Source organism: Syngnathoides biaculeatus, chromosome 16 (genome assembly GCF_019802595.1).
Source record: "Syngnathoides biaculeatus isolate LvHL_M chromosome 16, ASM1980259v1, whole genome shotgun sequence".
Taxonomy (NCBI): domain Eukaryota; kingdom Metazoa; phylum Chordata; class Actinopteri; order Syngnathiformes; family Syngnathidae; genus Syngnathoides; species Syngnathoides biaculeatus.
In genome coordinates this window covers 21,679,038-21,706,539 of record NC_084655.1, presented here as the reverse complement: position 1 = coordinate 21,706,539, position 27,502 = coordinate 21,679,038, and the positions used below count along the sequence as shown (strand labels likewise).

General features: G+C 46.6%; 2 protein-coding genes across 12 annotated transcripts; one reads left to right on the top strand and one right to left on the bottom strand.

Moving 5' to 3' along the window:
* Positions 1–76: 76 nt before the first annotated feature.
* On the bottom strand, positions 77–24,479 carry LOC133514963 (uncharacterized). 10 transcript variants are annotated; one of them, XM_061847121.1, is made up of 9 exons: positions 16,172–16,310; positions 15,952–16,112; positions 15,692–15,753; positions 12,225–12,603; positions 6,226–6,340; positions 4,913–5,246; positions 3,522–3,575; positions 2,845–2,908; positions 77–1,096 (listed from the first exon to the last, which is right to left on the bottom strand). In XM_061847121.1, exons 6-9 carry the CDS (start codon positions 5,030–5,032, stop codon positions 744–746), a joined length of 591 nt encoding a protein of 196 aa, XP_061703105.1. In that variant the 5' UTR covers positions 5,033–5,246; positions 6,226–6,340; positions 12,225–12,603; positions 15,692–15,753; positions 15,952–16,112; positions 16,172–16,310; the 3' UTR covers positions 77–743. The 10 variants fall into 10 exon arrangements, 9 of the variants coding, with proteins under 9 accessions (XP_061703105.1, XP_061703103.1, XP_061703104.1 ...); XM_061847119.1 differs by having other exon boundaries at positions 12,225–13,999; positions 15,721–15,753; XM_061847120.1 differs by having other exon boundaries at positions 15,721–15,753.
* On the top strand, positions 7,623–27,502 carry ppap2d (phosphatidic acid phosphatase type 2D). Of its 2 annotated transcripts, none has more exons than XM_061847110.1 (6): positions 7,623–8,201; positions 21,433–21,590; positions 22,161–22,447; positions 22,532–22,589; positions 24,350–24,526; positions 25,820–27,502. In XM_061847110.1, the coding sequence occupies exons 1-6, from the start codon at positions 8,009–8,011 to the stop codon at positions 25,922–25,924; spliced, it is 978 nt and encodes a 325-aa protein (XP_061703094.1). In that variant the 5' UTR covers positions 7,623–8,008; the 3' UTR covers positions 25,925–27,502. The 2 variants fall into 2 exon arrangements, with proteins under 2 accessions (XP_061703094.1, XP_061703095.1); XM_061847111.1 differs by lacking the exon at positions 7,623–8,201 and adding an exon at positions 16,733–16,832 and having other exon boundaries at positions 25,820–27,500.

Below are 27,502 nucleotides of genomic sequence, written 5' to 3'. Positions count from 1 at the left end.
CTTGTGGACGTTTGGATGCATTGACACCGATCTCATCGAGCAGACCGTCATAAATGAAGCGCAAAAAAAAAAAAAAAATCACTGGAATTTGACGCATAATTATGTGTGTGATAAGAAAAGAAATTAGTTTTCAAAATGTTCACATACTGTAAGAAAACAATAAATACAAGCAACATAAATATCTGAAAACAATCAGGAATTAAATGAACGTCTTACATGACAGTGGACTTTTGCAGATTCGTGGTTTGGCCTTTGGAAATTCATTTTTTTTGGTGGATTTTAGTGGTCCCTATTTTCTGGAAAATCCCTGCTTATTCACTGTTTTCTTGACACGATCCCCTACTACTACATTCTTCCTTGTACTTTACTATAACGCATGTTAAATGTACTCAACAAAGTAAGTGTGTGGGGAAAAAAAACGTTTTTGTTCCATCACAACGTTACAGCATCAATTTTCCTTTCAAGCAAAAAAAAAAAAAAAAAAAAAGCCCTGTGCATGGAAAATAAGATTTGTAGTGATGGTGAGTTTTCTAGTTTTTAAGCCTCCAGTTAGATGTTTATTATGATAATTATGGAGGAACATTGTTTTTTTTCCAAGTTACATTTTTGTAGAAAAAAAAAGAAAAAAATTGAATAAAATAAAATACTCGGGCAGTTAAATTTTGGTATATGGTAACAGGAGGCTTTAAGTCGATAAAATGTGGATTATTGGAGCACTTTTGGCGTCCGTGTCAGCCGCGGCCCTACGGCTTGAACATGTAGATGACATCCAGGTGGGTGAGGGCCTCGGTGTAATCCACATTCCCGCTCGGAGGGCTGACGATGACCTCCAGCGCTTCCCCGCCCGCGGACAACACCTCCGCCTTGCCCAGGAGGCCCGTGCTGCAGGTCTTGGGGTGGATGCGGCCCCGCAAGAGGATCCGGCCGCCGCGCTTCAGGCTCACGTTGATCTGCCGGTCGGCCTCCGCGCACGAGGACAGCGTCACCTGCAGGCCCAGGAAGTAATAGCCGTCCTTCATGACCGCCAGACTGTCCCCCGACTCCGACATGAGCTCTGGGTTCTGATGCCTCCCCAGCCATTTGATTGTTTGGCCTCCTGCGGGACGTACAAATGCTCGTTTAGTCGTCTTGAAAGCAACAATAACAAGCATGAAGCAAACTTCACAACCGGCCACCATCAATTCACATCGGTTTCCTTGCAGTGGAAAAACAACATTAAGATGGTTTGTAAGCTGCCGCTAAAAACCTCACGAGATGATTTCAAGGAAAAACAATACGCAAGCTCGACATGTTTTGTGGCCAGAATTTTCCATGTTTGCAGGATATCTGGAAAGCAAATGTTATTGCTTTAATTCTATTTAAGGTAAAATACCGGTTAGTGCAAGTTGTCAAATGGAAAAAAATACATACGTATGTATAAATATATATATATATATACACACACACAGACACACAAACACGCATACATACGTATGTATATAAATATATATACACAGACACACACACACACACACATATATATATATATATATATACACACACACACCACACACACACATATATTATATATACATAGATACGTATGTACATACATATATACATACACACACACACACACACCACACACACACACACAAACGTGTGTATATATATATATATATATACACACACACACGCGTATCTATATATACACATGCACACACACATATATGATATATATATATATATATATATATACATACATACACATACATACATATATACACACACACATGCACACGCACACTTATATGTATATATATACACACACATATACATACACGTATTACATATACATACACACACACACACACACACACATACATATATATATATAAAATATATATATATGTATATACACACACACACGCACACACACATATTATATATATATATATATATATACATATGTACATACATATATACATACACACACAAACGCGTATATATATATATATATATATATATATATATAACACACACACACACGCGCATATCTATATATACACATGCACATACACATATACACACGTATGTACATACACACACACACCACACACATATATACTGTATATACACACATACATACATATGTACACACATACATATATATATATATATACACACACACACACAATATATATATATATAACACACACACACATATATATATATATGTATGTATATATATATATATATATATATATATATATATACAGATACATACATACATACGTACATACATACATACACATGCACACGCACACACACACACATATATATATATATATATGTATGTATATATATATACACACCACACACACACACACACACACACACATATATATGTATACACACATACATACATATACACACACACACACATATATATATATATCATTTTTTTTTAATGAATTCCATTTCTTTTTATAGAAATACAACACTGCTCAATGAGAACGTACGGTTGTAATAAAACGATTACAAGGGTCAAGCCCTCCGTGAGCGAGCGTCTTTACGAGCGGCACTTTACTGCAGCGGGCGATTTAAAGTGTTACGCAAGCGTCGTCGATCCAGCAAAGAGCGCAGAGACGACGCAGGTGCGGGAATCCTCGGAGGCGCTCGTTGTTGTCGTTGCGAGAGATACGACATTTCCTAAAACCAACATCCTATCCGTGACTTAACGCGTGGGTGCGGGTCAGCAAAGTGGAAAGCTGAACGGTGGCAGATCGCAGATGTTGGTGCCCGTTGAAAAACAATCAAATATCGTGGGACATTCTAGAATCCTGGCGACTTTTGCAACATTACCTCCAACAGCTGCGTAGGTGAGCATTCCGCCTTCGCCCCACTGAGGCGGAGCTTCACGTGGCGACTGTCAAGAGAAGATCACGTCATCAAAATGTGATATTTATTTCCAGCCATCCATCAATAATCTGTAGCTTTTTTGTCTTTGCGAATTAAAAACATACATTTCAAAATCATTTAAAACATCCATCCATCCATACATTTGCTTTTGCCGATTATCCTCACGAGGGGAGTGCTGGAGTCGCTCCCAGCTGTCAGCGGGCAGGAGGCGGGGGACACCCTGAACCGGTCGCCGGTCAATCGCAGGGCACACCAATGGGCAATTTAGAGTCGTCAATGGATGCATGTTTTTTGTTTGGGGGGTGGGCAGTAGTGCCCGGAGAAAAGCCACGCGGGCACCTGGAGAACATGCAAACTCCACACAGGCGGGGCCAGGTTTGAACTCGCAACCTCAGAATTGTGAGGTGGATGTGCGGACTTTGTCAGTCAAAGTGCCACCCTGGTGACATTTATCTAAAAAAAAAAAAGTGAGGCGGCTTCAAGCCAAAAGCGAGAGTGAAATGTTGCCATTTCCCCGAAGGAGGCGATGACGTGAGAGTCGAGGGGGTGGTTATTTCGCGTGAGCGCATGTCGAAGTCAGGCAGGATGCGGCCCCAAATGCGACCCGCCGATTGTCTTACCGAAAGGTTGCTCCTGAACGGGACGGGCTCGTGTGACGCGGCGCCGGCTGGCTCCTGTGACGGCAGAAGAGCAGAACCCGTCAAAGCGGCAAAACATCAACTCGTGCGGATTTTAGAGCGGCGACGTGGTGAAAAAAGTGGTTTGAGAGGCCGCCATACAGTTCTAAGAACCGAGCCCCGTTTATGTGGAGTTTGTATGTTCTCCCCGTGTCTGCGTGGCGTTTCTCCGGGCACTCTGATCCCCCCCAACCCCCTCCAAGAACATATATCAACTACGATTGGCTGACGACCAGTTCGGGGCGTAACCCGCCTCCCGCCCGAGGGACTCCGGCGCTCCCGATAAGCGGCTGAGAAAATGGACGAATTTCTACAGTTGTTACATTTAGCCAAATTCGTCAGATTGAGGCCAAATGTTGAGCAATTTGGGATTCAACCAAACCTGTGGAAAAAAAATTTGCCGCAAAGTCAGACCAAACTCGAATTGCCTTCGTGCTGGATCGGCAGATCCCAACTGGAAATCGGTTCCTCCTCTTCTTCTTCTTTTCATTTCGGCTTGTCCCGTCCCTGCTAAAAAATTTCTAAAAAAAAGGCCGGCCTCACCACTGTTTTATAGACTTTCCCGTTCATCCTCGCGGAGACTCTTCTGTCACATAGAACACCAGACAAGTATTTGAAGTCATCCACCCTCGCCATCTCTTCTCCCTGGCTGGAGCTTCCCTCTTCCTCCTCCGCCCCTCTCAGTCACGCACATATCTCTGTTTTACTTCCACTCTTTTCCAGTGCGTGCCTCCATCTTTGTAGTTGTTCCTCCGCCTGCTCCCTGCTTTCACTGCAGATCACACTATCATCTGCGAACTTCATAGTCCAAGGGGAATCCAGTCCAACCTCATCTGTCTTAGCCTATCAATTACTACCGCAAACAGGAAGGGGCTCGGCGCGGATCCCCGATGCAGTCCCGCCTCCACCTTAACGCGTCAGCAGAATCTCGTTCGGGCGGCCTTCACAGCCAATCGAGTTTCACGATGGTGACAGATCGACCCAAGGACGGATTACGGATCATTTCTCGTTCCGTTATTTCCATTCGCATGATTTGAAAAACCACCACCAACAGCAACTCGAAATCACAACAAATCTCCGAGGTTTCCGACGGAATTTCTCGAGCTAGCGATGAGAACATCTGGCCTCCCAGTTCTGAGGCTCTGGTTTTCAACTACAACCCGAGGTAAAGCGCTCGCAGCTGAGACCACAACTCAAGCGACACGCTCGCAGGTGACGACCTTTTCTCTTCTCGCTCTTCGCACCGCGATGGGAGATGTGTGACAACACACACGGAAAGCAACCAAACACTACGAGAACGACGGTAGATTTCAAACCGCGGGCGAGACTCTCACCGGGCAGCGGCGGCCGGCGGCCGAGAAGTGCACGACGAGCCACGCCGCCTGGATGACGGCCAGGACGGCGGTCCACAGCAGGAGGATGCAGACGAGGGCTTGCTGGGCGGACGCTGGCATGGCGAGCGGCGGAGAAGGCGCACCCGGCGGCTGACTGAGACGGCGCGGCGGCGAGTCGTCGGCCTGCCGGAGCGCGGCGGAATCGACAGTGACGGTACTTTCCCTGCACCCAGTCGAGGTCGTGCGTGCCGCAACTCCCCACGTGCGCGCTACGCGACGACCGGGGAGTCTCGAGAACTTCGACGTGAATCATCCACTTCCTCGTGAAGATTGCCTAGCAATCAAACAACAAACACACGGTAACAATAAGTCATCAACATAAACATAAATAAGAAGACAATAGCAATACATCAGTCGTTCTTTTTCCAATATTCGGGGGAAGGCCTTTGTTAGCTCATTTAAAAAAAAAAAAAAAACACACCCCTTTATCCATTTTCGGAGCTGCTTATCCTCAAGAGGGTCACAGGAGTGCCCGAGCTGATCTCAGCTGGATGACTACACCCTGAACCGGTTGCCAGCCAATCGCAGGGCACACAGAAACCAACAACCATTGGCACTAACAATCACACCTACGAGCAATTTGGAGTTTTCAATCCTCATGTTTTGGGGATGTGGGAGGAAAGAGGAGTGCCGGGAGAAGCGTACGTGCAAACGCCGCACAAGTGGGGCCCGGATTTGTACCCTGGTCCTCAGAACTGTGGGGCAGACCCTGTGACCAGTCGCCTCAAGACAACATGCATTTTTTTTTTTTAGAGGGGGGTGTGTGGGTGATTTGATTAGCGTGCACACAGGGGAGACACTGATGGTGTAGTGCTACGCACGCCTGCGTTTGTTGCAGGCAGCGTGGGATCGATTCCCGCTCAGCGATGGTGTCGATATCTGCCCCGCGACTAACTGGCGACCAGTTCGGGGTGTAGTCCGCCTTTGTGGAGTTTGCACGTTCTCCCCGTGCCTGCGTTGGTTTTCTCCGGGCACTCCGGTTTCCTCCCACAGCCCCAAAAACATGCAACATTAATTGGACACTCTAAATTGTCCCTAGGTGTGATTGTGAGTGTGCCTGTTTGTCTCTACGTGCCCTGCTACGTGCCTTGCCATTGGCTGGCAACCAGTTCAGGGTGTACCCCGCCTCCTGCCCGATTACAGCCGGGATAAGCTCCAGTACTCCCTGTGATCCTTGTGAGGATAGGCGGCTAATAAAATGTATATACTGTGTTGATATAAACACACACAGGAGTCACTGATGGTACAAACACCTGCCTTTGGTGCGGGCAGCGTGGGATCGAAATCTGCCCTGCGACTGACCGGCGACCAATTCAGGGTGCAGTCCGCCTTTCGCCCGATGGTGGGTGGGACATGCTCCGGCTCTCCCTGTGAGGATAAGCGGCTTGGATAATGGATGGATATAGATATATATCAGCATGTCACTTGAACAAAGTAAGAGCGATAAAGAAAACAGGCTCAACGGATTGAACGATGATTTTAATATTCTTCTCTCGCGAGTATGTATACAGTTTGTATGTGCCAGTTGTTTTTGTTTTAATTTTACTTTTCTTGGGTTAGTCATGAATGACCCTAACTCCTTGTGCTGAAATGATCATAATAACTATGATGATGATGATATGAGGACATATGGTGACGGGCTAGTGATAGGAGGGCTCTCCCTAGTGGAAGAAAGAATCAGTTGTATTTTTTTTTTTTTTTTTACATTTTTTTTTCCAAAATTACATTTTCAGAACAGTTGGTTTGAACATTTTCAGGTATAAATTCTGTTTATGTTTTATGTGCAGTATTTTTATAAAATCGTTTCGAAGCATTTGTTTGTATTTTCAAATATTTAAGCGCCGCGTTAATGTTCAACCTGAACATAATGCACAAAAATATGAAACGAACATTTTAGGAACAGAACATCTGTATTTTGTTTTTATTGCGGCCCATGATGACGGTACTTGCAGAGGTAAGTCTTTTTTTTTTATTTTTATTTTTTTTACTTGATGCAAAAAGTATGCGAACCCCTGGAGACGTGCATTTGGGGGTTGCGGAATTTACCACCACTGAACGCACGGCGGCGCTGCATTGCCACTGGACATCCTCACCGTCATGACGGCAAATCTGCAGCGGGGCCAAATCAAAAGAACAGCCAATAAAGTGCCACATCTGATCAAATAGTGCTCAAAAGCACTTCAACAAATACGCCTGATGAGCCGAAGAGTTAATTTTCAACGAGAATTCTTTATGGAATGAGATCCTGAATGTCTTCATTCGTCATGCAGTTATTGTTTGGGGGATCAAATTTCATGGAGGACATTTTCCCATCACATTATGTTCATCATATTTTTTTTTTTTTTTGGTCTCCATTGGTGCCATCTTAACTTTGTTTGTGAGCGAGAAAGTAGCCCAAAGAGGGGTCAAAAGAGTTCGATCGGCCCCGGGGTGGTGACGGTGGACTCGTCAAAGTTGCATTGGAGGCCACAGAGCGGATCGATCACGTCAGCGCCGGGATTGATCTTGGGCACTGATCAAGTCAAGCAAACGCCACGGCAAACCGGAAGCGCAACCAGACATCCACCAAAATACGACAGGTTTCTCCCACTAGAACCGGAAGTGCGACTTTACTTTGAAAAGTGTAAGGCGCAAGCAAAAAAAAAAAAAAAAAAAAAAAGAACAAGTTTTCCCTCCTATGACTTTGACACAAAGTAAGTGCGGTTCGGGAGGACTGTTACAGAAGTCGGGATGAGAACGGGGTGAAGCCAACTTTGCGAAAGTCCGCCCACTTCCAGCGCGCTTGACCGGGCAAGGTTGCCCACCGGTTGCCCGCCGCGCGACCATCGACGAGCGGCTTGCTTGCGTGGGAGTGTCGCGGTCACAAGTTTTCTTTTCAAACAAAACATGGATTTGTGGCACCTGCGGACGGACTGAAGCGAGCTGTGACACTTGTCGCCGGACGCCTCATCTGCCACGAAATAAAAAAAAGCCCTTTGAGCGACTTTTTTTGGGTGGTGGTGGGGGGTGGGGGGGGGCGAGTTGCGCGAGGGGGATATGCAAAAGTTGAACGCCCACGGGAGTGGCGCGCTGCCCCGGCTGCCCGACGGTGACGGGCCCGCCGAGGGGAAGGAGAACGGCGCTGGCAAGCATTTCCTCAGCAGAGCCGAGGAGGAGGAGGACGACGACAGCAACATGTGCAGCAAGAGGAAGATGCTGGTGGCTTTGGATGTCATCTGCTTGTGTGTCGGTAAGGCTTCAATTACAAGCACGGGCTGTGATTGCATGCAAACTGTAGCCGTCCTTTTTTTGGGGGGGGGGGGGGGTGGTGGATTCTTTTCCTTCCCAAATATTCCATTCGAAAGTATTCCCTGGAAGGGAGGGTGGGAAGACTGGGCCTGGATATGCAGTGGTCCCAGGAATTCATCTGTTCCCATGGTAACGCACCCCCCCCTCAATCCCCACCCCACCCCACCCCTCTCACCCCTAAAGTTCCCGGGAGAAGGACGTGGGAATTGGGATGAAAACATGGCCGCGCTCGGGCACGCTGAATGTCAGCCAGATAATTTACAGCGCACAGTGGGAAGGGCCGCATGGATCGCATGAGAACAACAACAAAACAATCGAAGCCCCCACACGGACAAAACGACCACGAGCAAAGAATCTGGAAACAATGAAGAAAACACTGAAATGATTTTTTGTGTGTATGTGTGTGTGTGTGTGGGGGGGGGGGGGGTGTTTTGCAATGCTACAGGCAAACTCGTAATACATTTACACAACCAGGAATGCTAAAACTCAACATTTTACTCCTTTAACCACCCAAACAACGATAAACAGATGAGAGCGTAAATAATTACATCTTGTTGTGTTAATACAGCGGAAAAGGGGCGGCACGGTGGGTAAAGCGTTCGTCTCACAGTTCTGAGATCCCGGGCTCAATCCCAGACCCGCCTGTGTGGAGTTTGCATGTTCTCGCCGTGCCTGCGTGGGTTTTCCTCCGGGCACTCCGGTTTCCTCCCACATCCCAAAAGCATGCAACATTAATTGGACACTCTAAATTGCCCGTAGGTGTGATTGCGAGTGCGGCTGTTTGTCTGTGTGCCCTGCGATTGGCTGGCGACCAGTTCAGGGTGTTCCCCGCCTCCTGTCCGTTGACAGCCGGGATAGGCTCCGGCAACTCCTCGCGACCCTCGTGAGGATAAGAGGCAAAGGAAATGGATGGATGGACCGCGGAAAAGAAGGTCCATTGGGCACTTTAATTTTGGAATTTCCAATTTTGCATCGCTTATTGATGACATCATACGGATCGTGATCATTCATGGCGCACGACTATGCAGAATACAAAAAGGGCGGCAGATTTTCAGCGGCAAATGTTACGCCTGCGTCATTAAGTAGTTTGTTCACTTGATGGGCGTCGTGCCAGCCAGTAAAATTGAAGGTTTTCGTAAACCCGACAGATTGCGTAGAGATCTAAAAACGAACCAGAGGTGCGTTACACGAACGGGAACGTGTGGCGTTCGAAGAAAACAAATGCAAAATGCGATTTTATTAGCGTCATTGCTGCTGCATGACTTGTTTTGATTGGAGCCATTATTGAAATGAGTAATAAACACACGAGAGAGAAAGCGAGAGAGTGATCGCAAGAGAGGTGTAACCTGTCCAAGCAGACCGACAGGTCTGATTTGTGGCTTGGCGGTTAAACTTGAAAAGTTGATGGTTTCGCCTCCAAGATGACTTTTCCACACGAGGCAGCGCAGCTACGCTCCGCGTTCGGGAAGCGGCGAGCATCAGTCGGCGTGATGGAGGAAACCAGACGCCATGAATCTGGAAGTCCCCGCCCCGCCGCCTCCGCTGTACATCCTCTGCTGGCCGCTTATATCCTCCCTGACCCGCCGCAGCACACAGACTAAGGCCATATTGAGCCTCCAAATGACCCAAAAAAAAAAACCCAAGAACAAAACAGCGGATGGCAGCTGTTTTTGTGATCTGAGACGCAGCCTAAGTGAGATACAAGGCGTCGTAAACGGCAGCACGGCGGAACGCTCTCTGAGGTTCCGCCTTCAAATCTTGTGTGGCCTTTGGAAGTTCTCCCTGTGCACTCCGGCGTCCTCCCACGTCCCCAAAAACTCAGTCCAGGGTGTACCCCAAAGTCGGCCGGGACGGGCGACCCAAATGAGGAGCAAAAGTTCTTCGAGGTCGTCGTCTTGTCGCAGTGCGATCAGGAAATAGTTGCAGCCGGCTTTGCGCATCTATCCATTTTTCAAGCTGCTTATCCTCAACAAGGGTCATGGGAGTGTCATTGGGCACTCACCATCACACCTACGGGCAATTCCCCAATGAATGCATGTTTTTGGGATGTGGGAGGAAACCGGGGTGCCCGGAGAAAACAGCACGCAGGAACGGGGAGAACATGCAGCCTCCACACAGGCAGGGGCGGGATTTGAACCCCGGTCCTCAGAACTCTAGCTCGTCGCTACACCATGCCGCCACCTTTGCACGCTTTTGGCAATTATCTTCGAGTATGTATTTAGACAGAAATCTGTGAATTCACTTTCAAGGGTCTTGGACAAGTTGACATTTATCCATCCATCCATTTTCTCCGCCGCCTATCCTCACGAGGGTCGCGGCGAGTGCTGGAGCCGATCCCAGCTATCTACGGGCAGGAATTAGTTGCTTGCCAATCGCAGGGCACATAGAGACAAACAGCCACTCTCACAACCACACCTATGAGCAATTTATAGTCCCCAATGAATGCATGTTTTGGGAATGTGGGAGGAAACCAGAGTGACCGGAGAAAAACACACACAGGGTACGGGGAGAACATGCAAACTCCACACAAGTGGGGACGGGATTTGAACCCCGGTCCTCAGAACTCTGAGGCCACCGCTGTAGCTCGTAGCTCCACCGTGCCGCCGCCTTTGCACGTTTTCGGCAATCATCTTCGAGGACGTATTTAGACAAAAATATGTGAATTCACTTTCGAGGGTCTTCGAGCAGATTGCCATTTAGGGTATTCGAATGATAAAATTGCCATAACCGCGTAACGAGATGATGAGCAACTCTAAAGAAGCATCCGTGTTCCGATCACCATATGAACGGGCCTGGTACTACTCCATTGTACGATTCGGCAAGTGCACACGAGGAGCGGCGAGAATCTCCCTCAGTCGAATGTCGACGTTTTAGCCAGGCTGAAAACAAAAGTGCAAAAAAATATTTCAATTGGAGGGTGGTAGCATTTTTCAAAAAGTACCTGATCTTTACACTTGTTTTTTTTTTTTTGGCCAGATGGAGGTAAAAATGCGTGGAAAATATTAACGTGTGGTTGCAGGTTATTAAAGATAAGCCCTGCGGTATTTACGGCCGACGATATTCGCGTCAGTCTGGAGTGCATCCCGCCCGTCTCGCTCCGCTCGCCGTCACGCCGCTGACGATGCGCAGAGGCCCGACCTTGACTCATCCGAGGCCATCCGCCGGTGAATGGCGCCACTTATTGCCAATGAATCGGCTCCTTCTTTTGACCAAATCCTCTTATCTCTGACTAACACAATTTGGCCACCAAAAAATGCCATCGGCAGACGGTCTGACCCGGCGGCCTCATCCGCCCCGTCAAGGGGGCTCTTTGACGACTGTAACTGTGGAATTTCAGCCTCAAGCATCGCGTCGTCGTTACGTTATCAGCTCAGGGGGACTTCCGCAACGCTCGCAGCTTTTTCACAGTCCCGCCATTTGAAATAGTTTTTTAGCTTTCAATGAAGCGCTGGCAAAATCATTTGGAAAGAACTTTGGTCGCGGCTGCCGGTGGTTACGCGTCAACTCTTTTCGTCGTGATGGATGCGGTGGCGAAATGGACCGGTTCTGCTTCGGCTCCATGGAAGTAAAATTGCGCACAGGCGGAAGAATGTGTTTTCTTCGGCTGTTTATTAGATGTGCGCGCATTCCTCGTAAGTAGTGGCGTCCCGCAGCCAACCCTGAAAGCGTCGGGCCACCAGAGGTCACGAGGACTCGGGCGAGCGTGCAGGGACAGGCCAGCGCTGCCGTTTGGCTCCTTGCTCAAGGTGGTCTTTAGACTCTAATAAAGCCACTTGCGGGTCTTCTACCCCAACAAAGGCCAATTACTCTACATGTTTTTTAAATATTATGTTTTGATTTAAAAAAAAAAAAAACATCTGGGTCATAAAGCAAAAAGTCAAAAGATTTTTTTTTCTGGAATTTGGGGTATTTTGTTTCTCACATTCAGAACCAAAACAAGAACATCCATCCATCCATTATCTACCGCTTTTCCGGGTCGGGTCGCGGTGGGGAGGAGCTTCAGCAGAGATACCCAGACTTCCCTTTTTCCCCAGCCACTTCTTCCAGCTCTTCCGGAGGGATCACGAGGCGTTCCCAAGCCGGCCGAGAGAGAGACGTAGACAAAACAAGAACAATCAGTACTAAATTGGCCCGAAAACAGAGTACAAAGCGGAGCAAAGAATTCCGATGTAACCGAATTACCTTTTTTCAATGTGAAAAGAAATGTGGGTACGATTTTAGTCACGTGTGAAAGGTGGAAAACGTCTTGCCGCTCAGTCGACGCCGGAAGCAACCGTGTCAAGATGCCAAAAAAAGGGCCATGGCCCCCGCACCGTTGTTGGGATACCCCTGGCCTCTTTTAACTGAAAACACACGAAAAAAATTCATGGTCATCCGTGACCATCCATTTTCTTTGCCGCTTATCCTCACTAGGGTCGCGGGGAGTGCTGGGGCGGGGTACACCCTGAACTGGTTGCCAGCCAATCGCAGGGCACATTGAGACAAACGAACCTAGGAGCAATTTAGAGTGTTCAATTAATGTTGCATGTTTTGGGAGGAAACCGGAGTGTCCGGATTAAACCCACGCAGGCGCGGGGAGAACACAGGTGGGGGCGGGACCGAACCGGGTCCTCAGAACTGTGAGGCCAACGCTTTACCAGCTGAGCCACTGTGGCGGTGTGGATATATAGAAATTTTAAAATAGTGTTATAATGTAAATTCCAAGAAAGGGTATGTCATCACTAACCAAAGACTTTATTGCCATGACACACACAGAACCCCCCCCCCCAAAAAAAAAAAAAAAAAAAAAAAAAAAGACGACTCGAAAAGGTGTTTTTGTGCAAGAGGTCGTAATTTCTGCCCAACTGCCATTGCCATCTACTACATCACCCAAAATGTTCAATTTCAGTTTTGGGAGGTCGGCGTGAACATGGATCGTTTTGGCGTGGCCGTCTGTACATGAAACCTTTGGAAAAGTAGTAAGAAAAGTCCAGTCAACAAGCACCCCCCCTCTTTTCCCCTTTCTGTTACCCATTTTCCCCTTTCCTGCTCTTAATACATGTACAATTTTACGAGTGGGTTCATGCACTTTGTTAGGTGTGTGTGTGTGTGTTTTTTTAACGTCAGCCCGTGTTTTGGACGGGTGGAAGATTTATGTAAGTAGGATTCCATTTTTTTGGCAGCGCGAGCAAAGCTGTATGCAGCCAACACGTAACAACATGTCAAGGCGAACAGGCCCAGGAATATTAAACGGCCTCCTTTGTGCGCGCGCACGTGTGTGTATTTTGCAGCGGTGCGACGGCGCGTCAGCCGTCGCGCGCGCATCATTTGTTGACAAATTCAACTTGGCGTCGCTTCTGCGGCTGAGAGAGGGCGCGCCGTTAAAAATGCGGCAGTCAATTAATTGGCCAACGGAAGAAAAAGCTTCTGCTGACTCTTCTTCGCCGAGCGCGGCGCCCATTAGCTTCCCCCAATACGGCGGCGTCGGTTTGCTTGTGGCGCGGCTACGAACGTCTCAAGTACCTGCAGGTTGACGGGCAAGCGACAGCCTGACTGAAGCGCTGGCCCCGAGGCGGGAGTAAAACGCAAGTGAAAATGAAGGAAACCTCATCAAGCTCCTCTGGGATCTCATCCCCAACGGTCGATGGATCCGAAAGTTTCAAAGAGTAAATAGCTTCAGATGTCGTTTTAATGAGGCATCTGCGATCGTCTCCGAACTTGAAGGTTCCATTAGTGGCCAATGCTGTCCGTGGCTATTAGCTGTAATGAGGAAATACGAAGTCGGTGCTCGTTAGGTGCAATATGTCCGCGTCCACCTGAATACGACGCATTCTTCTCCTTAAGTAGATCATCGGTTTAGCAGTATTTACCAAAATGAATCACAAACACACACACACACACATTCTGCTTTTCCTTGAGTGGCTATCAGTGTGATGGTGACTTTCCGCAAATGAAATTGGCTTGGCGCAGCTGTCACGTGGATTTATGGTCAGGAAATGTGTTTGCTTTTGCCCGATTGCCATTGATTTTTATTTAGCTTGGGTGGGGAAATGTTCTTCTAAATCTTCAAAGATCCTATAAAGTGAATTCAGAGACGTGATTTTCTTTTAAAGGTCAAGTGTCATGAAATGGATGATTTTTAGTATGTTATTAATGAAAAAAAACGGCAGCCGGTATGGACCCATCCTTTTTTTCCACCACAAAACATGATTTTGACGTATATGGCTTTTTGAAATTCCCGCCATTAAAATCCTCTCGAGGGATTTGTTTTCGACAGGAAGCAGGAAGTGACATTAGTAGCAGACACACACTCAAGCGATTTCGTGTGTTTCGATTAGTTTTATCTCAGGGAAGGTAGCTCGTCGTTCCTTCGCGTTAGCCAAAACTCTGGCTCGTTGCATTTCTGGATATTGCTCGAACACTTGGGAGGATGGATTTACCCTTCATTAGTTTCCAAGAGACCCGTGAAAAATGCATTGCACGGGTGCAAAGGACGAGAGCTTTGTGGGTTCCAAATGACAGGTAGGTGTGTATACAGCTACTAAAAAAAATAATAGCTTGAGATGGAGCACGTAATCCGTCTCTCATAACGTAACAAAAGATCTGCATACGCATGACAGGGGTGCTAAATGTGTCGATGTGCGCGTCGGATGGCTTCCGCGTCGGGCTGGCCGGCAAAGGCTGCCGCGTCGTGCCTCGCGGATGAGCACGGCTTCAGCTCACCTCATACATACTGTTTGAAGTGATCCACATATCATCTAAATATGGCTCGAAACAATAGGGTAATATTGCCCCGGTCACTTCACTCGATTGTGAGATGTTCGCTTCTTCGAAAAGAGCTTCCGTGTCAGAAGGGGCGTGTTTGTCTCCCATAGCAGGGGCCGCAGCGTGTTTTCAATGGCGAATGTCACGTGATGTCACGGACAGTAGATGCAGCCAATATGGTGACCACTTGGATGTCGAATGACATTTCTGCAACTTTGTCAGAAGGGGCGTGTTTGTCTCTCATAGCAGTTGACCTTTAAAGTCCTACGTGACAGCGTGTGGACGGAGGCTCTCCGCTTGCACGGCCGCTTTGGAGTGCCTCGTTGTCGCGGGATCAAAAAGCCCTGCGACGATGACAATTGGGTAATATTTCAGCCACGAAGGGGTTCAAACATTTAGTGATGAAGTCAAGATGAAGTAATAGTTGTTTTTCCAGGTTGTTAATTGAAAATACATCTTAAAAAGTTCTTTTATTTACCTTGTTTTTGTCTTTTGGAGTGTCAAAAAGAAGATGTGCATATTCCTGTTTTTCTTGCATATCAGTGTGAATGCGAATCACTTTGACAATTGCATTGTCTGTACACGAAACTTTTTTAAGGTTGCTGTGTTTTGTGTAAGCACAGCCTTCGAAACCGGCCCATGGCAGTGGCGTCATCGAGGCCATTGTATCAGTCCGTTTCATCTCACCTGAAGGATCCTTCCGTGTTTCCACCCACCTCGTCTGAAGGCGTCCCAGCGGCACATTCCTCCTGCAAACCAAAACACGCAGACAAAACAGCCCTTAATTTGTTCCATACATCCCCCCACAGTCCTGCCACTCCATGCCAGGCAGCCCGCCAAACTACCTTGCAGTCTGAACCACAACCCCGTCTCGCTCTCTCACATTGCAGCCCGTCAGACTTTACCTTGCCGATACCAAAACCACCACAGATCTCCAAGGTACTTACCGCAGTGACGCTTCCTGCTGAATCAGATGGGGGCAGGCGAGCGAGACACCTCGGAGCTCACCGCGCATGCCCTGAGCTCCAGAACGGGCCTCCAGGAAGCGGGTCGGTGAAGTGTGGAGGGAGCAGAAGCAGCTGCGAGAAGTATGTCCTCGCTGGCACACCTGCAACGAGGCAAGGGGTGAGGGAAGAGTTCTGCCGGTGCATTGGCGGAACGCGTTACCTCCAACTTGAACGGGCCCCAGTGCACAAAGCAAGGACCAGTCACGGCGTGCTTAGTGCAGTTTGATGTGGAAAAACCCGAGTAAGCCCTGACCGCAAAACCCATCCAAAACCTCAGAGATTGGCAGCCGGGATTGAACGTTTTTTGGGATGAATTGGTGAAACTTTCTACATAAACTGTGGAGACCACAGCTGCTGGTATTTTTACCCCGTTATCTTCTGCTGAATCGTTCCATAGCGCAGGTGTACCCCAAGTTAGCTTGTGTCTCTTGTTCATTAGCTTCCCATCAAGTTCCTTTGAAGCACACTTTGTAGTCTTTGACTTGTCTCTTCAGGTCGACAAAACAGATTAAAACCAAACCATTACAGCCAATTCTGGAGAAAAAAAAAAAAGAAAAGAAACCTCGATCTTATCTCGCCACGACCGGCCTCAGCCCACCAAGGACCGCGAGGAAGAACAAGCATCTGCAGTCTCGGACACACTCCCCCAGTCTCCTTTCTTTGAGCTCGTCTTAATCACAGCCTTTGTGCCAATGACTTCACTTCCTGTAAAACTGTAATGCTCCACTGCACAGTTGTCTGAATGTCCCTTAATCTAGTCCTGCAGTGCCTCTTAAAACAAAGACCCGCTCATATGAATCCAGACGTTTCCCTTGAAATGAGTGAGTCAGACCGAGCTAGCTACGGGAACAGATCAAGGCAATACCGAAGTGCAAATAATTGCGCAAGCCCACCCGGACCAGCTGTAGCCGGCTGTTTATGAGTTTGTAAGGCGGCCATCTCTTTGCCTCGTGTAATGACGTTACGGGGGATTTATCAGGCTCGCAAATAACAAATTACGACACTTTACTATTCGGCAACCCCGCCTGTGTTTTTCATTTGTGAGCTCAAATTGACACTAAACACACATCTTAAAATTTAGCGGGGAAATGTTGCCGTGGCGTGCCAGGGTGGACCACCCCAGGAGGGTTCTGGTAAAACCCTGCGGATCCAATGGACTTGGCAAGTCATTGATTGGGTGTCCTCGGTTTCTGTCAAAGGGCAAATGTAGAAACAGAGTCTGCGCAGTCCGATATTATTGGATGTGATGAAACCGCTTTGACGTAGCTTCAGGCTAAGCGCGGTGCTAATCTCTGATGATGCACTGGCTGTTTGCAGAAGCCTTCATAGGAAATCATGTAGGTCAGGAATAACGATGAACAAAACACTGTAGTATTCACTTTGTGTTTTCTGGACTCCAGTGCGATTGAAAAAGTTGTTTTGCGGTTGCCGTTTGGTTTTTGTGCTTTGTTTGATTGCCACTTTTCTTTATATGGCTCGAGATTTAGTTTGTTTGCGTCTGTGTGTGTGTGTTTTATATGCATGTGTTGAGTCAAAGTTGGGGGTATTCTTCAAGTCGAGGTAGGGTCGTGTTTACAGAGCGGGTCCCAGCAGAGCCCGGATCCCTGACCTTCACATTCCAGAACCACGCTAATCGTCTCCGTCTGCTGTTCTCTTGCCTTTGCCGCATCATTCTCGTTCAAACTCATCTTTCCGATCGCGCTCCGGCCCCGCCCTCATTTGTAAGTCTTTTGCCTGCAATGTTTAACGAATGACGGGTTCGCCGGCAAGGCCGTAAAAGCATCCTAATTAATCATGATCATTTGCCTTCTTGTTTTTTTTGTTTTATTTTTTTGAACTGGGCCTCATTTTCTCCATCGATTTTTTTTTTCTTTTCTTGCTGTTGGTTGTTGTTCTCTCACACACAGCGAGCTCATTTGGGGCCGTGGTCATAGATGTGTAAATTAGAACCAGAAGACTTTCCCAGAGTGAAGCACACATCCCTTCTGCTCTCATTCCTTCACTCTCTTCTTGTCTCCGTCCCTCCCTCTCTTCTTTACCCCCCCGCCCCCCAGTTCTTTCTTTCTTTCTTTCTTTCTTTCTGTGTTCGGACCCCTTTTGACTATGTGAAAGCATTCCTGCCTTTGAGTGCCCAGCGAGCAGCAGATTCTGGCTGTGTTCTGTAAGCCGATCCACTCCGTCATGTCCTTTATAGTCCCCTCGCCTGGCCCAGTTCTCTTTTGAGCAGGCCTTTTGGCCAGGTGTTTTAGTTTTTTTCACAGTTGCGTGACACATGACGTGGGGGCCCTCCGGAGGGTTTTGGGATCTTGTTGTGATATCTGTTTTAAGGTAGTTGTGAAAGGCTTGATGTTGACTGACCATGGGATGGTGCAATTCTGAGTCAACTAACACTGCAGTGTAAGTTTTCAAGCAGAACTTTACCCCGCTTTGCTCTAGTGAGCTTTGGATCCCGGCCATCCAGGCCATTAGGACACAAACCATCAGTAATAGCAGGCCCGAGGCAGTAAAGCAAGCTGCTACCCAGGTCAGCACTTCAGGGTTCCTATTAGACATCCATTTGTATCAATATCACTCAAGAGGTCAATGCTCCCAACTGTAACTGCAGCGTATACAGCTGGGACGGAAAGCCCGCCCATTAAATTCCCATCAATGCAGGAGAATATTGACCATCTCGACTACAGAAGACCACCGGCTGTCAATGTATAGAAATGGATCTGTTTTTTTGCACCAACGTAACCTACAAAGGGCGCATACTGTACTTTGTGATACTTCAGTCGAACTAAAAGTGCATGCAGTCAGGCGCAGAAAAATCCAAATTTGCAGCATCAAAATGGACAAAACCATGACAAATAAACCTTCTATGTACAGTATACCTCAGAATACATAGCCATTAAGCTCTTGTGCAATATTGTATTTTTAAAATGTTGGAAAAGCTAACAAAAAAAGGGAAAATTTAAAAAAATATACTCGAGTCCTCCGTCCTTGTCCCACGGTGCGCGAGACAAGCAACATTTCATCCAACTCAGTTAAATACTTTAGATTGTGTGTAAGTGTAACCCTGCCAAGTATGAAAGCGCAAACAAAACTATCACCGGCAGAGGTAATATACAACACCCACATTCCTTTCTGATTGTTCGCCAATGTTCTTACAACCTTTATTACTAAATATTAGGTTCTGAATTGCACACCAACGCTGAAAACGCCCTCGCTCGCCTGTGCCCAATCTGGATGGAACGCCCGTTGTCCACTGCACGTCCCCACAAAGCTGCAATAAACAATGATAAGGAACCAGGAAATCCTCTTAGAGGATGTTTTTTTTTTTGAAAAAATAACAACGAGTCTTTATTAAAATGTATCTCCCGAGACAATGGCCGCCTATAAATATTCGCCTTCCAGCCTCAACTTGGTACTTATAGAATTGCTTGAAAGAAAATCCAATGTGGAGGCAACTCGCGTCATTGTCCAGAAAGTCCCCAAAATATTTAATCAGATATATTGTGACAGGACAGCTGAGCCCTGTTATGAAATGTTATCAGAACCACCTGCACCTGCGTGCAACTCGAACCTGTTTGTGTTACAGATATGATGTCAGTGTCCCCATGCAGGTTGTAAAACCAGAATCTGCGTAACGCACATGAAGAGATTCCTTATTTGGGGAAGGCAAGATGTTTCCTGTCTTCCTCTGACTTGTCACACTGCCTGAAGTTGCTTTTCCCCTCTCACATTGACAAACGCACAATAATCAAGGCCGGTTCGATCTGTGTTCGGGCAAACATGACCTGGAGGACAGCCTCTCTGTTTGAAGCCAACCGATTTACAGGAGTGAAATATGACCCGCTTGTGTTTTTCCACGCAGATAACCTCAAACATTACCCTCGCTTTATCAGTTTGATGGTCACGAAAGAGCAAGCAAGGTGTGTTGTCGGCTAACTGGAGAACAAAAAAAGTGAAGCTCGTCTGATTTTGTAGGTCTGGCATGCGTTTGTTCCTGTTTGACTGATATGGACAGGCTGTGCGAGACTTCAGTTCACGTACTGTGTGAGCTTGCCTGGGAGTCAGAATGTTTTTGGCCTGGGAGCTCAGGGAGAGTCCAAAGAGGTTAATGATTAATCCTGTGGTTGTGTTGCACTCTGTGGAATGACAAGGCCTGAAACCTTTTACCAAACTTTCGTGTAAAAAAAAAAAACAAAAAAAGCGACACAAAGGAATTAAATAGTACAGCCTGGCCTTCCTCTGAGGTACTGACATTGCTCAACTTGGTCACGAGTGAACTTTCACCATCGGCACCGTGAGGTTTGTTTGCTAGGTTGCCGGGCCAGACCTTGACCTCTTTTAGCCCGATAACGACAACTGCTATACTTAGCAACTAAGCAGGACGTAAGAACTGCAGGATGTACCATACATCCTCAAATTGTGGCAAAAATAGGGGTTGCACAAGGGAGCTGTAAATACCTCTATGATGCAGTACAGGTTGGTACAGATCATATGTGTAAATGCGAAACATATCTCTTAGTTATGACCCACAACATATGTAAACAGCTGTTTTCGTCCCACGTTCCCGCGTGCACTTGAAGCTAAAGGTGTAATTCTATGTCCAGCCCATGACAACGGAGTCGTAAACGTATTCACGTGGTCTTCCAGCTGTGCAGCAAGCGCATATGTGAATATATTGTAACAATGATAGTGCGCTCGAGCTTCTTGTGTATGTAAATGTTACGGGGCTCAAATTTTGAGGCCGGCATCACAAAGTTGACTATTTCTCTCCCCCCCTAACTGACCTCTCCCAACTCTCCTCTTGGAAGGGCACGATGAGAAGGAAAGAGCCAGTTGTTACTTCTTCCCCGGAAAGCATAGTCCGGGGTAAGAAGGGAGGGTCCCCCCACCTTAGGCATCGCCATGAATGATATCGGTCGAATTTTGGTTTCACTCCCATTTTCGTTCCCCCTCACTAAATGTATCACTATGCCGCAGAAAACAAATCGTTCCCAGAATTAATACATGTATATATTAATCTTTATGATATTTACTCCAGCTCGTGGTTGTTATCTGAATGTGAAACCAAAACAGCAATTTGTAACCCTTAAGATCACATAAACAGCCGCAGCCGTACAGTATGTGAGGACATTCAACAGTTAGCACGTCCTCTCAGGTCTTCTTCTTGGTTCCTTTCCTCACTCAACAACAACAACAAAAAAAAAAAGGACAAATGGAAAAGGAATGCCCGATCTGCCTGTAATCTGGAAATCTCCAGTTGACAGACACTCCTCACGTTGCTTCATTTTTGTGCCAGTGGGCGGCCATCTTGAAATTATCGCTGTATCACGCGCTGCGTAATCTCTGTGTGATCGCCGACCACAGCAAGTCATCAAGTTTAGGTCTTGACTTTTGTTTTGCCTTCTTTACTTTGACCCATTTGATCAGCCTCCATCCCATTCTTCGCGTGCGAGCTGAAGGCGGTGACGCCGTACAGACGAGGGTTCTTCTGCGGGGACAGCAGCATAACGTATCCCTACGTGGAGAGAGAGGCCATCCCAGATGTCCTGCTCATCGCTGGTGGAATCGCCATCACTGGCCTCACGGTAAGATGATGATGCTTTTTCTAAGCACTTAATTACAAAAACAAAGTAATTGGACAAAAACTTGGATAGCTATGACAGAGTTTGTTATTCTAGCTTCCACTTTTTAACGGATTTCTTTTTTCATCTAGAATGGTGGCTCCCATACTTGTAATGTAACATCTTCAATTCTTGCAGTAATGTCAGCTCCATCTGCTGGTTGTAACTTAACAATGAAAAGTGTTCACGGTAGCCCCCCCCGTCATAACGCCGCACCCTCTCTAGGGGCCGCAGCCCCCAGTTTGAAAACCACTGCTCTAGAACAGCAGGACATATGGACCTTACTTAGTGCGGTTATACTGTAACAGAATCGAGCTCGTGACAAACAGTTCCCACAAAGCGCAGACTGCTCCAAAATTTCTTTGTAAAATGAACAAATAACATTCAGACGGAACTTCAAGTTGTAGCCCAGTCTCTGAATGATAAACTATCTAATGTGTTCCAAGACTTTGGTCCACATAGCCCTGCGGTACGATACACGCAGTACATGCACTCGATTCCTCAAGTTAACCTCTCTCTTCATTCTCTTCTCAGATCGCACTGGGCGAATGTTTCCGAGTCCGTTTCCGAGGCGTACGCTCGAGGGCGTTTGTCGGCAACCGCTATGTGTCGTGCCTGTACAAAGAGCTGGGGAGCTTCTTCTTTGGTTGCTGCGTTGGTCAGTCGCTCACCAACATGGCCAAGCTAAGCGTGGGACGCCTGCGACCTAATTTCCTGTCTGTCTGTAATATCACTTACGCGTCCATCAACTGCACGCCGGGCAGCTACGTGTCCCAAGTGAGCTGCCGGCAGCCCAACCACAAGATGGTCGAGGAGGCAAGGTGTGTACGCAGTGTACCGAGGGTGGCGCACGCAGTACTTTGGGCTGATGGAGCTAATGTGTAACCAGCATCTTTTTCTTTCAGGAAGTCATTTTTTTCCGGCCACGCATCCTTCGCCATGTACACCATGCTCTATCTAGCAGTAAGTGACCTCCTCTTTACCTCCACAAACTCACTCTTGTTTCGGAACGTGAGAGGACAAACCCTCAGAGGCCAAGAACACCGCGTGCATCACTTATCTCCACAAGTTAATTACACATGTGCAAACACTCCAAGTCATGCACTGTTTAATATGATCAAGGATCCTGATCATGAGGGAGGAGATGTTTGAGGGCCCCGAGTCTCCAAAGGCATCCCGCTTCCAGCTCGAAAAGCCGGTGAGGTCGCAAGACGAGGCGGGAGGGGGAGAATGAGGGATACTGTTTTCCGCGGGGAACATGAATAGATGAAGCGCCTACGAAGACAGAGGAGGCCTTGTTGTGGGACTCATTTAAAAAGGGGGAGGGGGACTCAATACGCCCGCTGAGAGATCGACAGGCTTCTTTCAGCTCGCTCACGTCCCCTCCCCATCGCAGCCTTACCCCTCTTTTCATCTCTCTCGTCCCACTCATTGGTGCACTGTGAGTGCGATAAGACAGTTTCAGCGGGACAAAAGCGCATTATTACTCTTAAAATATCAATATTCCCCTTCCTCCTCAAAGAGTTTAGCGGGACAAGATAAAATATTGTTCAAAGACAACTCGAGAGAATTGGGGTGTACTAAACTTGGTCTTTCCAGACTGAGGTCAACCTTGAAAGTTACATAGTATCGCAGAAGCTCAGTCTGAAAGGACGTGGTTCTTCCGCATAGAAGAATATCAAAATTGGGGCTCAAGTAGTTAGAGGAAAGAGGCCAGTGAACGCTTTCAAAGTGCTCTCGAGCAAGGCCTTGAACCCCAAACTGCTCTGTGGCACAGCTCTCTCAGAATCTGAAATTAGACAATTCAGGGATTCAGTATAACGCAGGGCAAATTTCTGAATGCTCATGGATTAGTCTGGACAACAGTATAAAGGTGTGGTCCAAAGAAGTACAAGTTACATGTTAAGGGTATCAAATCAGAGACTTTGAAGGTACTACCTCACTGACCTTAATTTCTGACAGTGTATCTATCAAAAACACAGATTAAGTAGGCGTCCATTTCTGCCAACTGACTGTACGTGCACTTTACACCATGATAGCAGAGAAGGGTGATAACTAGACCCCAAGGAAACTACGTGTACCTTTTCGAAGGCCAAAATGGCACAGGTGCGATGTGGCGTGTAAATGTCAAAGGGCAAAATTTGCGGCAGTCGGAAACAAACTCCAAGACTCAAAACAAATCAATAATGTCCATTGTACAAGACCATTTCACCCCCTTCAAATTTGAATGCACGCCATTGTCGCCACTCGTGCTAATTATTGGGCTCCGGGGCAGTTGCTTGTCCAGGAATGTTCCCAAGTTACATGTCAGTGTAGAGTAGTAAAAGCAGTCCAGTTGAAGCACTGCAACTCCTAAAAGGCTTAATAATGGTTTTAAACATGGCCAGATGCTCACGTGTAAGTCAGAAAGAGTGACACCTGCTTTTCATCGGCAGGCGCAGGAATACGGGGCATTTATTTTGCTGTGATTGTTGGGTATAGTTTAGATTTTCAGCCATCTCATTAATCCCAAAAGTGAGCCGGTTCTCACAAGCGGTTGTTTGTACAGGAGGTGAGGATGAACAAAATGAGGATAGCGGTAATGGAGTTATGCCCAGCTTCGCTTTCCCCACCGGATAATCAAATGAAAAGAAGTAAAAAAAAAGTGGATTGTTTTTTTTTTTTGTGTGTGTGTGTGTGCGCCATCGCTCACATTACCCCTCCCACCTCCTTCCTTCTCGCAGTTTTACCTGCAAGCTCGGTTGTCATGGCGAGGGGCTCGACTGCTGCGTCCCCTCGTGCAGTTCATCTTGGTGATGATCGCCATCTACACCGGCCTGAGTCGCATCTCGGACTACCGTCACCACCCCACCGACGTCCTCACGGGCTTCATTCAAGGAGGCCTCACTGCATACTGGGTGGTACGTCCGTGGTTTGGGCTAAATAGGAGTAGGGAATATTTTTCAGTCTGGGGACGGATCTCATTTGATCGATTAAGAAGGTGTGTCAGAAACGTTCCAGGATTGGGGTGGATAAACCACGTCGACACTAGCGTTCCTGTGGCGTTCAATTGCCTCAAGAAGAGGTGAGAGTTCTGAGAGGACAGCTCGCCCGCTCACAGTGGCCTGAGCATCAGACAGTTCCCAGCAGGGAAATGCTCCCTCTTCACAAGACCTGGCTCTGTGTGAATTTTTCATATTTCCCGTTCTCATGGGGGGGGGGGGAGAAAGAATTTTTTGGTATCTAAAAATCTGGATGACAAAAGGATGGCCAGTGCAAAAGAATCGTGCGAGGAGTGCGCAAAGATGCGGGAGAGAAATCTGGAAATAGCCCACAGTGACTATTTCAAAGGGCAGAAATTGTAGTTTGGATTGGAAATATATCTCTAGTGACAGTAGTCCAGGAACTTTTCTGACACACTTTAGAAATTCCAAAATATTATAACAAATGATCTTCATTCATCTACGATTGAGGGTCATGTGTGCAAAGCACTGATTCCGACTTGTGAAAAACCGTTTGAAAAATGTTGGTGTATGACCAAAGGTTGTGAAAATATTAAGATTGACATGCACGTTTAGTAAATTGACGCAAGGATGGGTTCATAATTTCTTTCCAGTTATGATTCAGATTGCTAGTCCAGCCATGTTTCTTCTAAACATAGTTGTGACAGATTTGGACAAAATAAACCAAGGCAGATCTTTTCTGAGCATTGAATCTTCGCTTCGGATGAATTTGCCTTGGGAGGACACACTATGGTCTTTTAAGACCGTGCATTTTGAGTTCATTTTTTTCGTGGTTGGGCCAGAACCCCTCGTTGCTCCTGAATCTAAAGACGTTGTGGAAAAATGTCATTTCAATTTTGGTGGAACTAGAGTTGACAAACATTCCTATAAAGTCTCTCCAGTTCTTGTCAGAACGTGCGTAAGGATGTTACTGAGGAGGAACAGCTTACTTGTTTGCTTTGGTTTTCACTTCCTGTCGGTATACTGGTCAGGTGTCCCGATACTTGTACGGATCCATTTCGTGTACTACCTAAATTGAACTTAATCCCTGCCCGGATTTGTTCCCGTCTCCTCTCTGTAATCAACAATCTCTCCAGCTTAGCCTCTTCGTTACTCTGCCTCTTGTCATGTTTAGAAAACAGCCGATGATTGACAGAGTGTTTGGTCTAGGTACTGTATGATCTCTGACCTGCTTTGTATCTGTGCCTGCAGGCCTTCTACATCTCCTCCATGTTTAAGCCTTGCACTCGTCCGGACCTGTCTCCCGCTAGCATGTCGCTGGAGAGTCCTCTATCCAGCCAGCAGACCGTGTGCTAGCATGCGACGGCTCCGCACGTGCGACTAACGAGACGGAGTCGACCAATGTCCTAAAGCATCGGCGACGAGCTGGGAGAAGAATGTTTCTTTTTGTTCAAGAAAGGGAATCATTCCAAGATGATGAAATGTTGATGGAGTAAAATCTAACACACTGACACACACAATCAGTCACGCGACAGCGATGTAACCTGCTCTCACACGTGAAACACAGGAAGCACATTTGACTTCAAGTCAAGCCCGTCCAGTGAGGAGAACTGCTTAGTGATGATATATTTTTTTTTTTTGTATTGAAATAAGAAAAGATGTTTTAAAAAAAAAGTATATTTTTCCAGAGGATTATTAGAAGCTGCTAATATTGATGGTTAAAGAGTTGTTTATATCTGTGGTGGAGGTCACGCGCGCTCAGTCAGCCGTCCAAGCCGAACTTTGGTGTTTAAAAAAAAAAAAAAAAACTGCCTTGCTCAAAGATAGTGCGCTCGGTTGCCGTGACTCGATGCCGCCGGGCCTCCGATGTCAAGGGACAAACACTTGCTGACGACAAACAAGCACTGGCTTCGACTTCTTGAACTTGGCTGATGCAGTCCGGCTGCCCGTGCCACTAAATGACCACGATAGCAAAAAAAAAAAAAAAAAAAAAAAAAAAATGATACTGATTGTTTCTGTACTAACCACTTTGATTGTGTCTCAGAGGCAAACGTTTGACTGAATTTTCCCAATCTTTGTTCTCAGACACGGCCTCTGAGCTGCACCTTGATTATTGTGAACCCCTTCTTTTATTAGGAGCACTTGAACGTACATAACGGAACCTTATGATTATTATCATCCACACTATATTATATATTTTATGACGAGTTGAAAAAGAAAGGAAAAAAAAATAATCAGTGTTTATTTTTGTCAGGCTCGCTTTGGTTTGCTCAGAGATGTTTTAGGGCTACATTGAAAAAACAGTAAATACTACTACTATGATAATAACCTCATAGAAGCACAAGTGCAGTAACGCAATGTACTTGCATGAAGCTGAGGATTGTTGAGGATGTCAAGTTACACTTTAGTACAAGTTTAACAATGAAATCGTCCATGTTTTGGCACATGAATAACAATTTTATCCGTGAAAATTAAGTTATTCTTTCTAGTTCTTTTCTTGTAATAGTAAAACTATTAATTTCCCCCCACTTTTAATTGTGGCCCTATGACTCATTGGTGGTTTTGTGTTTTGGTTCTCCCGTGAAACGATTCTTCTTCCAATTGAATGTAAATAGTCTGTGTCATTTTATAAACCACACAATTTCAGTGTTAGCGTTAGTTTGTGTGACAGTGTTGTTGTTTTCATTACATGTATGTATGTCGATCAGGTACGGAGAGATTTGTATGTGTTGTAACAACTAGACTGAGCCATAGATTATCCGAAAACTGTTATTGTCGTGTTGCCACATATTGTTTGTTGGGTTTTTTTTTTCGTCTGTGAAGGCCAGAAGGGCACAAATAACCACTGTACTCGGAAAAACAAAACAAAAACCAAACCAATAAAATGAATGTTCTTACTGTTACTTTGCCTCATTTCCCCCACTCTCATCATTT